The sequence below is a fragment of the Callorhinchus milii genome, unplaced genomic scaffold (assembly GCF_018977255.1).
Source record: "Callorhinchus milii isolate IMCB2004 unplaced genomic scaffold, IMCB_Cmil_1.0 Scaffold25, whole genome shotgun sequence".
NCBI classification, from domain to species: Eukaryota; Metazoa; Chordata; class Chondrichthyes; order Chimaeriformes; family Callorhinchidae; genus Callorhinchus; species Callorhinchus milii.
In genome coordinates this window covers 787,097-799,505 of record NW_024704766.1, presented here as the reverse complement: position 1 = coordinate 799,505, position 12,409 = coordinate 787,097, and the positions used below count along the sequence as shown (strand labels likewise).

Here is a 12,409-nt window from a genome sequence, read left to right as displayed (position 1 = left end):
TACAAGGGGGGAGTGAGATGGTGGGGGGGGGTGTCAGCTCTGGGTCTCCCTCCTGCGGCACGTCACACAGCAGCAGCTCAGGAAGCGGGCGAGGCAGGAATGCTGACGCCACCAGCCCTGGGAGGAGTGTGTGGACACCAGGTCCTCCTGAGACACCACCAGCATAGCCTCCTCCGTCTGCAGCGAGGCCGAGGGCGAAGGGCTCAGGGCGTCTAGAAAGTTCCGGAAAAACCACAGGTCTTCGTCCGACAGGCCGGAGACCACATCTAAAGCAAAAGAACAAACGTTAATGAATTTTCTTATCATTCAGCTCATCCATAAGATACAGAGCCTTATCACATCGTTGAGATGTCTCCGAACGCTTCACGGGATATATTGCAAAGTGTATAACGACTGTGTGTTTTGTGGGTGAAACACGGTAGAATTGGGGGATTGGGAGAGAGTGCCACATTTACTATCCTTTGTGTGAAAACGTACTTCCCCATCCCACTCCTAAATGGCCTAGCTCTAATTTTAAGATGATGCCCCCTTGTTCTAGATTCCCCCACCCACCCACCTGAGGGAATAGTTTCTCTGTAGCTAGCCGATCGAATCCCTTTATCATTTTAAACTCCTCAATTAGATCCTCCTCCACAGCTGCCCTCGCTGAGCAGGACACGAGGTTTCATCCCATCGGTGATCGGTCAGTGCCTACCTGCATCCTCTCTCTCGTACAGCCTGGTGTATTTACTCTCCTCCAACTTAGACAGACATTTCTCCGCAAACACCCAGCGCCCAGTCACTGGGCAAAGCAGCTCTGCCGGCTGGTACTGCAGCTGGATCAGAAAATGGCGCAAAAGGGATTAACTCCTCAGCTCATTGCGGGACTTTCCTGATGGAATTATACAGACCCTATAGCACCGAAACAGGCCATTTGGCACCACTGTCCATCTCAGTATCATCTACACGTGGAAATCCCAGATAGATTGTTGGAATGCAACGCGCTCTTTCACTCTCTCTAGGGACACATCCAGCTTACCTAATTCTGGAGAGTATCAGGCGCAGGTTGGCGAGTGCGAAGGCTTAGGGGGAGCACAGAGTGTGAGGTTGGGGTAACTGCTAGAATCTATTTAACTAACTAAAACAGCATAGCTTGCCGAGTAAAGAGCTTTAGTGGGAAAACAAGCAGCAGCACAGATAGCTTGCCATCCTAGAGCTCTTTACTCAAATCCCATTCCCCTGTTCCAAAGCAATAGTCACTGCTTACCTTGTATTTAACTTTGATGCAGGAATGCACGTATGGGCCTAAGTAATAATATTTCATTCTCGGAGCCTTCTTATGGAGCCTTTGTGTTAATGCTATTTCCCTAAAAGATACAAGGAATAACGTCACATGAAACAGGAAAGACAATTCATAGGGCAGCTGGATTTACTGTCAAGCACTTCCAGGTCAGATACAGCACAGGTTAGAGACACAGCCAAGGTCCCTCTACACTGTGCGTCCACACTCCCAGGCCAGGGTTAGAGACACAGTAAAGCTCCCTCTTCTCTGTCCGTCCACACTCCCAAGAGACTCTTAATAGTACCTGAGTGCAGAGTAAACCCCCAACGAGAGGAACGAGTAGGCGGGATCGTAGCACAGGTATTGGGAGTTGATGCCTTCGGGTAAGATGTCCAAGAGGCCAAGAGCGATGATCTTCCCGTCCAGCAGGAACTGCTCGATGAAAGAGCCGTAGCCAGTGTCGGGCCCGTCCACAGGCTCCTCGCCCTGTTAACGAAGTCAAACACACGCTCTGGTCACATGGAACCCAGCAAACTCAACCACAACTGCCGTTTACACAGCGCCTTTCATGTCGGGAGGATGACCCAAGGCCCTGGACAGTCATGGATTTGGACCCGAGCTGAGAGTTGGGATCAGGAGGGGTGGAGGGCAGGGAGGGTGGGGGTTGGAGGGTGACCAAAGTTTCGGTCAAAGAGGAGTGTCTTGAGACGGGCCTTGAAGGAGGGAGCGAGGTGAAGGAACAGTGGGATGGAGTTCCAAAGAATGGAGGCAGAGAGGTTGAAGGCCCAACTGCCGATGGTGGGGCAGGCCGGGAGGGGAATGGTGGGGCGGGGAGACAACTCCTCTCTAGCGGCGACTCCCTAGTGTTAGCTACAGTCCCTGAAGGCACCTTTTAGGGAATCTGACTTTCAGCAAGAAAACAAGAGCAAAACTAAACTGCATTCAGTGAACATTCATCACATTGCAATGTCCCAGAATACTTTGCTATAATCAAGCTCACTTGGAACTGTGTTTCTTGGCAAAGCACAGCAGTAATTTTGTGCCCAGTGATGTCCCACAAACACCCGTGCGGGAGCTGGACGAGGAGAATATCTGGAGGATTGCCGGCCAGGACGCCAGCAGTTCTCTCATGTTCCAGGACCTTGTGTCAGTGGACTGTGGTTGTGACTTCATGGGGGCAGATAGCTAACTGCAGGCCAGGCACTGACTCATAGGCAAGAAGAATAAATAACTTGACATCTTGCCAGTACTTGCTGTCTTAGCTCACACATGAAGAATGAGGAAGGTTTCAGCGAGCCCACGGATCTCTCTTAAAAGACTCTGCGTCGTCACGCGAAGCCAAAAGATTAAGTTTGGTTGAGACAGAAATCGTGCGAGGTACTCACCAAGAGAGGCGTGCTGCAGAAGAATCTTCTATACTGAAAGAAAGAGGTGAAAGAGCTCATCAGGCACAGCAACACACGGTCTGTTTCCCACTGTGTACCCAGAGAATAATAATAATAATAATCCTTGCATTTGGTATAGTGCCTTATCATGTCTTCGAGACATCTCAAAGCGCTTCACAGAATATACTGTAAAGTGAATGACTGCATATTTTGTGGGAAAACAAATACAGAAGGTTATTGGTTCAAGTCCCACGTCGAGACTTGAGCCAATATTGAGGCAGACACTCACTCTGCTGTCAAGACATGAAAACCTCAAACCAACCACTTAACGCCTTGCACATCTGGAACTCATCCCAAACCAGCTGGGATTTATTTTGGGATGTGCACGAATTCCTGACAGTTTATGAGAGTATTTTTCTCTTTAACCAGTTGCGTAGCGGGTGGGAGATGGGGGAGGAAGAGGCTGTTTGGTCCATCGGAGCCTCAGCTTTCGGTTTCTCTCAGTTTCTGACATGCCAACGAAATTGTAGTGAGAATCACGGTGGGTTGGGGGGTTGGTGGGGAGAGACGGATTCTGCTGACAACTGGACATCACTCCGACCAGGTAATTCGCTTTGGAAGTCGATTTTCAGAGTGTCCCCAAGTTTGACACCTGTTTTTTGTCCAGCAGTTCCTAATGTACATAGGTCCTGGCAAGTCAGGTTCTGACAGGCTTGTAAACGTCAATGTCTACGTCAGTAACAGGGTTGGGATGGTCTTTGGTACCTCAGCCTCGGAGGCCATCTCCTCTGTGTCCTTGTGCACGTGCATCTGGTATCGCTTGTACACATTGTATGACTCCCTGAAGCTGGTCTGTAGCTCGGGGCTGGGCGGGCATAGTTTCAACAGCTTCACCTGAAGGCGGAGAAGGACAAAGTGTTTGAGGTTGGAGCTACAGAGAGTCAGCAAACCGCACAGGAGGCTTTCAGACTTCGTTACATTTATAAACAATCTTTGCATTTGACACAGCGCTTATCATGTTGTTGAGACGTCTCAAAGCGCTTCACAGGATATACTGTAAAGTGGATTGAATGAGTATTTTATGGGCAAAACGTAGCAGCCAATTGCGCACAGCAGTGTCCCACAAACAGTCATGGTTTGAGCGACCAAATTATTTTTATTATTTTGAAGGGATTATTACCCCGAGAAAGCAATCCGCCAATCGACTGACAACCGGGTTAACTGCTGGTAAACAGCGGTGTGTGGAATAAGGAGACTTGCCTCAGGTTTCTCCTGCCCAGGAATCAAACCCAGGTCCTCTCGCTTTGCGAGTCAAGCGCTAGATGCGAGTCTCACCTCCAGACGCTGCTGTGCTGGCTCTGTGCTCCCCGACATCAGCTGCTCGAAGCTCTCGGTGTGGCTGGGGCGGGGCCTGGGGGCGCGAGGGGGAGGGCAGGCTCTGGCGGGGGCTGGTGAAACGCGGGCAGGCGACGTTGGCTGAGCCGCCCGGGTTTTATGACGAGCTTGGATTGAGGAGTCAGTGTCGTCACCTAGAACAGAGAGCAGCTCTGTCACCAGGTCCCAGCACGAGCACAGGAGCTCTCCCCCGGCCCTGCCTCCTCGCCCACCCCATCACACCTCCCAGTCCTGTCTCCTAGCCACACCTCCCCACCAACCCGCCTCCAAACTGAGCCAAGCCCCCCCTCCCACCCCCTCCTCGCTCCCACCCCAGCAACACCCCGACAATCAACCTCCTTTCCAACACATTACCATAGCTCTCACACTCACCGGGCCACGGCTGGGTGGGGTCCAGGGGGAAATGGTTCCCAGTTTGGTTCAGTTCCAGTTCCCCTCGTCCCTCGCCGGCTCCCTCCTCACACCGGCTGAGGGTCTGGGGCTCCGAGCTCACCTCTCCGGTGAGGGGGTGGGGGGGAGGAGGAGAGAAAAAGAGAGAAAGGAAGGAAGGGGAGAAAGCTGACATTCTGATTGGAAACAAGTCAGACTGAGCCAGCGACCCTCGATGAAAGTTAGGTGGTCACACACAAACATTTACCAGCTGCCGGCTTTCCCGAAGTCCCTTCCATGGTTAGATACTTCCGCATCCTCTTCAATACCTGACGCTGTGACCGGGAGGCTTGAAAATCCAGGACGTGGCACCTGGACCAGTGGGAGACGGGAAAAGGGTGAAACAAAGTCAAAGAATCTCAGCAAGAAGCTCAGGGGTGAGGTGTGCGGAGTCTGTGTGGGAGGGGGGGGGGGAATTAGGGCAATCAAGATTCTGCCCTCATTAATGGAAAAATCTCTGTTCTGCTGTTGTGGCTCCGTCACTCGCACTCTCATCTCTCGGTCGGAGGACGGTGCCTTCATGTCTTGACTTTATATTTAAAACTCATGAGGGTTTGTGAGACACTGCTGTCTATTCAAATAATTTAGACAGAATTCCTATTAGTTATAATTCTAATTATTATTCTTACGGTTATTATTATGTTGGACAATGCCCGGCCCGACAGTAAAAATATTGGAAACGCCAACATTTCCCGCATTTGATGATTGATAAATGGCCACAAACGGGTCTCCATTCTATGTGTCTCTCAGCTCCACTCACTCGGACAATGCAGACAAGGCCACGGCTGTTGCGGGGACGCTGCTGTGCGCAATTGGCTGCCGCGTTTCGCCCACAAACTATACAGTCAATTCACTTTCCAGTCTATTCTGTGAAGCACTTTGAGACGTCTCGAAGATGTGATAAGGCGCTGTATCAAATGCGAGGGTTATTATTATTATTATAAACCCTGTCTAACAGCTCAACAACAAGGTAAGTCTTACCTCATTGGGTAGGTGGGGCAGCAGGTGACAGGCATGGTGGCTTTATACAGATACTTCCCACTCCTGTAAGGCGAGAGAGACTGGACGTTAGCAGTCTGTAACCCACAGGGCACGGATAGCACACGAGCTGGGGTTCGGGTTACAGGATCCACACTGTGGAGTCGTGTAGCTCAGTGGTTAGCACGCTCGCCTCGCAAGCGAGAGGACCCGGGTTCGATTCCCTAGCAGGACGGGGTGAAACCTTCAGCGAGTTTCCTTACTCTCCTGATAACCTAACAGTAAGAAGGAACCCAGTTGTCAGTCAATTGGCAGTTCGCTTTCTGGGGGTAATAATCCCTCCCAAAAATAAATAATAATAATAAATAATTTTGTCGAGTCCACAACTGTTCGTGGGACACTGCTGTGCGCAACTGGACACCGCGTTTCGCCCACAAAATAGTCACTTCACAGTGTATTATGTGAAGCGCTTTGAGATGCCTGAACAACAGGATAAGTCACTATATCAAATGCCAAGATAATGATCACTATTATTATTACCAGAGTCTCGGCATCCGTCAGTCACGCAGACCACAACACTACTCACCTGACCCACCCTCTGTTTAACATCAGCTGGTAGTCGTGGACCGTCAAACTGTGAGTCGTGAGCCCTGTGGACACGAGAGAGAGAGAGAGAGAGAGAGAGAGGGGAGACAGTGAGCAAACTGCCGTGGTCATCGCTCGATCACACATGGTCATTGAAACCCTGAGTGAGATCGGCAAAGGGTCTGGAAAAACATCCCGGCTCCATCCCACACAGTGATAGGTTCCCGCGGGTGTCAGACACCTGGCTGATCACAGTGACAGCCGGCTGATATCCGTGGATCTGTTTCCTCCCCACCGCAAAACTCGTGTGTGTCACCTCCTTCAGAACAAGAAGCAAAGCAAGTGGGTTTGGGATGAAAGGAACGATATAAATAGAGAGCCGTCAGCGAGACGCTGAGATCACTGAATGTGGGTCACGCAATTTACCTGCATTACATACTGTACCTGGGAAACAAGTGAGAAACTATTCAGAATTAAACTCCTCCAGTGTGTGGACACCACACTCTGTCCCTCTACCTCTCTCAGTTACAACAACCGCCATCACTACCCCCCACCCCAACCACTGAGACTCCAGCATAGCACTGCATTGTCAGAGGTGCCGTCCTTCGGGTGAGACATTAATACTACTAATAATAATCATTGCGTTTGATATAGTGTCTTATCATGTCATTGAGATGTCTCAAAGTGCTTCACAGAATAGATTGTGAAGTGCAGTGACTGTGTATTTTGTGGGGGGAACAATTCCGCACAGCAGTGTCCCACAAACAGCTGTGGATTGAGTGACCAAACTGAGTGAAGCTGAGATCTGCTCTGCCTGTTCAGTGGGGATGTCAAAGATCCAGAGGCACTATTGGAAAAGAAAAGGGAGTTTCTCTCTCACCATGTGCTGGCCAGCAAGCCCCCAGATAAAAGGCATTCGCCTGCAAAATACACAGTCACTACACTTCACAGTAAATCCTGAGAAGTGCATTGAGACGTCCTCCCGGCATGAATGAAAGGCGCTGTATCAAATGCAATGGTTATTATTATTATAAAGTTGGTCATTCATTTCTGGTCTGTTGCACTTCTGTCTGTGGAACGTCAGCTGCTGCGTTTGTCTCCAAAAACACAGTCACCGCACTTCATAAGAGTAAAATCCATGAGGTTCCATAGTGACCCGTCTGCTCGTCAGACTCTGATCTGCTCCACGTCCCTCGCCCTGTCCACCATTGGTGGCCGGGCCTTCAGCCTCTCTGCACCCATCCTTTGGAACTCCATCCCCACAGTCCCTCCACTTGGCTTCCTCCCTCGCCTCCTTCAAGACCCTCCTTTTTGGTCACCCTCCCACCCTGCCCTCCTGATCCCAACCCCCACCTTAGGTCCAAATCCCGGACCGTCCAGCGCCTTGGGACGTCCTCCTGACACGAAAGGTGCCATGTAAATGTAGACTGTTCCCGTCTCTTTGAGATATTTCATCGACTCGATAAGGCACGTGTTAGCCCAGACACACCAATGACACGCACCAACGCGCACACGTTCGCACACCCTTCGCAGTGTCCCGGGGTTGTGCTGTCTGGTGCTGTGTCAGTCCTCACATAGTAGGTTGCCCACCTTGTGTATTACGCAAAGCCTCGCTTAACACGGCAACGAGCACAGAAAATAAAAAAAAGAACAGCTCCAGATACCGCAGCGCGATCCAACCTTAAGATTGCGAGCAATTTTGTGCTGTGACTGCAGTAATTTTAGCCACAAACACACGCGTACACACACACACACACTCACGCGGACATTGACACACACAGAGAGAGAGAGGGACTTGACTGTTAACTGACTCTGTCCTTAACTTCTTAAAAGTGAAGTACAAAACCGGACCCACAAAACTGACCTTAAAAAAAGGCGAAATTGACAAAACAAAAACCTTGGACTTTATTTGGAAACCAAAATAAAATCCCTCTCTCCCCCCCCACCCCCACCCCCTCCTTCCCTTTAAAGGGTTAAACCAAACGCTGCAGGAAACCAAATCCTATTTTGTTCGTCAAATACATAAAAGACCAAAAGACACAGCCTGACCCCCACATACACACTCACACACACACACCCAGACACACACACACACAGACACAGACACACAGACACACAGACACAGACACACAGACACACACACACCCAGACACAGACACACCCAGACACAGACACACAGACACACACACACCCAGACACACACACCCAGACACAGACACAGACAGACACAGACACACACACCCAGACACAGACACACAGACACAGACACAGACACACACACACCCAGACACAGACACACAGACACACACACACACACACACACAGACACACACACCCAGACACACAGACACAGACACACACCCACACACACAGACACACACACCCAGACACACAGACACAGACACACACATCCACACACAGACACAGACACACACACACAGGCACACACACACACACAGACACACACACAGACACACACCCACACACACACCCACACACAGATACCCACACACACACCCACAGACACACACACACCCCCCACACACATACACACGAGAATGAAGCCCCCGAAAAGTTTTCATTCTTTTAAAACTTTGGAAAAACTTTTGTTAGCGTTGAAAGAGAGAGGGAGAGAGAGTGCGGATATGAGGTCTCTGTCTCTGTCTGTCTGTGTGTCTGTCTGTGTTTCTCTCTGTCTCTCTCTCAAAAACTTTTGAGAAACTTTTGTTCCACAGTGAGTGAATGAGTGAGTGAGTGAGTGCGGATACGCGGTCCCTCTCTCCGGGTCTCACTCACCCTGAGCGCAGAACGAGTCGCTCTTCCCGCAGTATCCGCAGCTCCACGCCTCCAGGGGAGGGCTGTTGCCGGGGCCGCTCGCCCCCATCAGGCTGGGGGGGGGGGGGGTCTGGGTGGGGGTGGGGGGCGATCCCTGGGTCTCCTCTCAGCCTCTCTCCCCTCTCCCGCAGCGCCGGATACTCACTCAGCTCCACAGCCACTTCCTCATCCGCCCAGTCTCCTCCCTTTAAACTCTGCAAAACCCTGCAAACTGCCCCCCCTCCCCTCCCCCCTCCCCCCTGCCCCTGCCCCCCCTCACCCTGCCTCCCTCCCCTCACCCTCCCCCCCTCACCCTGCCCCCCTCACCCTGCCCCCCTCACCCTCCCCCTCCCCCCTCCCCTCCCCCCTCCCCTCATCCTCCCCCCCCTCACCCTCCCCCCTGCCCCCTCACCCTCCCCCCCTCCCTCCCCCCCTCTCCCTCCCCCCCTCACCCTGCCCCCCCTCACCCTGCCCTCCCTCACCTGCCCCCCCCTTCCCCTCCCTCCCTCCCCCCTGCCCCCCCCCCCTCCCTCCCTCCCCTCACCCTGCCCCCCCTCCCCTCACCTCCCCCCCCTCACCCCCCCCTCACCCTCCCTCCTCCCTCCCCTCACCCTCCCCTCCCCCCCCCCCCCCCCCCTCCCCCCCCCCTCCCCCCTCCCCCCTCCCCCCCCTCCCCTCCCCCCTCCCCCCCCTCACCCCTCCCCCCTCACCCCCCCCTCCCCTCCCCCCCCCCCCCCCCTCCCCCCCCCCCTCCCTCCCCCCCTGCCCCCCCCCCCCCCCCCCCCCCCCCCCCCCCCCCCCCCCCCCCCCCCCCCCCCCCCCCCCCCCCCCCCCCCCCCCCCCCCCCCCCCCCCCTCACCCTGCCCCCCCCAACACTGCCACCCTCCCCACTCTGCCCCCCCTCACCCTGCCCCTCCACGCCCTACCCCCCCAACCCTGCCTCTCCCCTACCCCCACCCTCCCCCCCTCCCCCACTCCCCACCCTGCCCCCCCTCACCTTGCCCACCTCTCACCCTCCCCTCCCCACCTGGGTTTGCTCTCTCTCTCTCTCTCTCTCTCCCTCCCCCCCCTCTCCCTCACCCCCCCACGCCCCTCGTCTCCTCTTAGATCTCCTGCAGCCCCAATTTCTTCGCCCTCCCTGACCAGCTGAGCTTCCAGCCACGTCCCCCCATCCCCCTCTTCCCACCCCCCACGACCACCACCGCCCCCCAACTCCGCTTCTTAAAAAGAAGATGTTTTGCCACTTTGATCGTCCCTGCGAAACACAACAGTCACTACAATTTAAAGCAAATCCTGGGTAGCGCTCTGTGACACGGGGTCAGACCGCGGAGCTGGTGCCCACGGGTTTGAAGTTGGGATTTAAAGTCGGATAGAGAGACGTCTCAAAGCGCTTCACAGAATAGACTGTAAAGTGTAGTGACCGTATATTTTGTGGGCAAAAGGTGGCGGCCAATTGAGCGCAGCAGAGTCCCACGAACAGTCGTGGATTGAGTGGCCGCAACTTTTTTTTTAATTAGGATTACGATTTGAAGTTTTGGGAGAAAATGGCCTCAAGGCTAAGAGCAGGTGCAATTTCAGGATCAGGTCCCGGCCTTGAAACCCAACAGGTAGCCGTCGGGTGAGGACCAGCTATGAGGTTGTCATGGAAACTAACAACCATAAAAATAACAACTTAATAATAATCCTTGCATTTGATATTGCACCTTATCACGTCGTTGAGACGTCCCCGAGTGCTTCACGGGACATAGTGGGAAGTGATTTGACTGTGGGTTGTGGGCGAAAAACACGGCAGTCAATTATCCCCAGTGCCAGAAACCCTAATGAAAGCCCCAATCTCAGGAATTTCTGCAAACTTAAGATTTTTTTTCTCTCTAAGTCGCGGAACTCAAGGGATGGCCTCCTTGCTGAATGCTCAGCGTCGAGCTGGGCTCGGCTGAGGCGTCACTTCCTCGTACACATTAACCCATTAGCCCTCACTCCATGTTATGTCACAGCTGGTTTATTCCATTGACTCAATGTCCTGACCTCAGCTGTCTGTCTGTGTGTGTGTCTGTGTGTGTGTGTTTCACTTTCTGTCTGCATCCAATTGTGACTTTACCAGTTTTACTGCATTTCCAGCCACCTTCTCCGATGCACGCCTGATAATAATTCCTCCAAAAAAAAACAAGACAGTAATAAATCGGTCATTTTCAACCCACGGCTGTTTGTGGGGGACGCTGCTGTGCGCAATTGGCTGCCGCGTTTCGCCCACAAAATATCCGGTCAATTCACTTTACAGCGTATTCTGTGAAGCGCTTTGATACGTCGAGAAGACGTGAAAAGCGCTATATCAAATGCAAGGCTTATCATTATTATTATTATTCTGTAATCAAACAGGAATCAGTGTAATGAGCAGCCGATACCCCAAGCATAAACCCGGCAATATAATAACAATAATAATCCTTTGCATTTTATGGAGCACCTTATGATGTTTTCGAAATATCTCAAAACGCTTCACAGAATATATTGTAAGTTATTTTGTGGGAGAAATGCAGCAGCCAATTGTGCACAGCAGTGTCTGTCCCACAAACAGTCGTGGATTGAGTGACCGAACTCTTCGTTGGTGGAGGGAAAGCGATCCACCAATCGACAAACAACCCAGGCTCCTACTTACTGCTTGGTAAACAGAGGCGAGCGGAGTAAAGAAACTTGCCTAAGGCATGGGTTAGACAGTGCCACAGGGTTTTCTGTGAAGAGAGCACGAGGTGCCAGTCACTGAGACATTAACCACCGGTCACTGACTGAGCAAACACACAGCACGAGGCAGAGAGAGGCTGAACAAACACTCGCCGAGTAAATCAACAATGCCCACACGCCCTCCATCTACAGAGTGTTCACAAAGTCCTGCTTTTTTTTCTATCTCACGGTCCCTTCGCCTCCTCCCTCACCTCCTTTAAGACCCTTCTCAAGACCTTCCTCTTCGACTGCCCCTTCAGTCACCCTCCTACCCTTCCCCTCACCGCCCACCACCCCTCCTGATCCCAACCCCCAAATCCCTGACTGTTGGCACTGACGGGCAAATGTCATTTGTTGGTGGTGGTGTTCTACTACAGTTCACTGACCAACAACTGAAACAGATGGAGTTCAGAGGAGCAAGTTACTGGTGTTGCACTTGACATCTGCAACAGAAAGAAAAAATTCGTTCTAAGGGGGGGGAAAAAAAACAAGCGAGGTTTGCGAACATCTTCTAGACTGTTGCTTAGCAACAATAGAGAGGCCAGCCATCACCTGGAGCTTGCTGTTAGTTTGCACTGTGACGAGCAAAAATTTCCACCCCGCCAAGATTCCCACGAAAACACCAGCTATAACAATTCCAGTGACTCCCCAGCGACCTTGTGGAGGCCTGTGGCGGTGAGAGCACTCGCCTCACAAGCGAGAGGACCTGGGTTTGTTTCTTGGGCAGGGAAAAACATACTGAAACCTCAGAGAGAGAGAGAGAGAGAGAAGTGTAACCTAAATGCAAGAGAAAAGCAAATCATTGGGGGATTAATTAACTGGGTCGATCGGTGAAGAGCGAACAGGG

At 52.4% G+C, this 12,409-nt stretch overlaps 1 protein-coding gene across 1 annotated transcript; it reads right to left on the bottom strand.

Moving 5' to 3' along the window:
- LOC103180266 (arginyl-tRNA--protein transferase 1) lies at positions 1-8,918 on the bottom strand. The gene is made up of 12 exons (XM_042343820.1): positions 8,830-8,918; positions 6,035-6,098; positions 5,452-5,514; positions 4,679-4,782; positions 4,336-4,536; positions 3,982-4,175; positions 3,412-3,540; positions 2,647-2,679; positions 1,566-1,747; positions 1,247-1,346; positions 695-815; positions 1-266 (listed from the first exon to the last, which is right to left on the bottom strand). Exons 1-12 carry the CDS (start codon positions 8,915-8,917, stop codon positions 34-36), a joined length of 1,512 nt encoding a protein of 503 aa, XP_042199754.1. The 5' UTR covers position 8,918; the 3' UTR covers positions 1-33.
- Between the last annotated feature and the right edge of the window lie 3,491 nt (positions 8,919-12,409).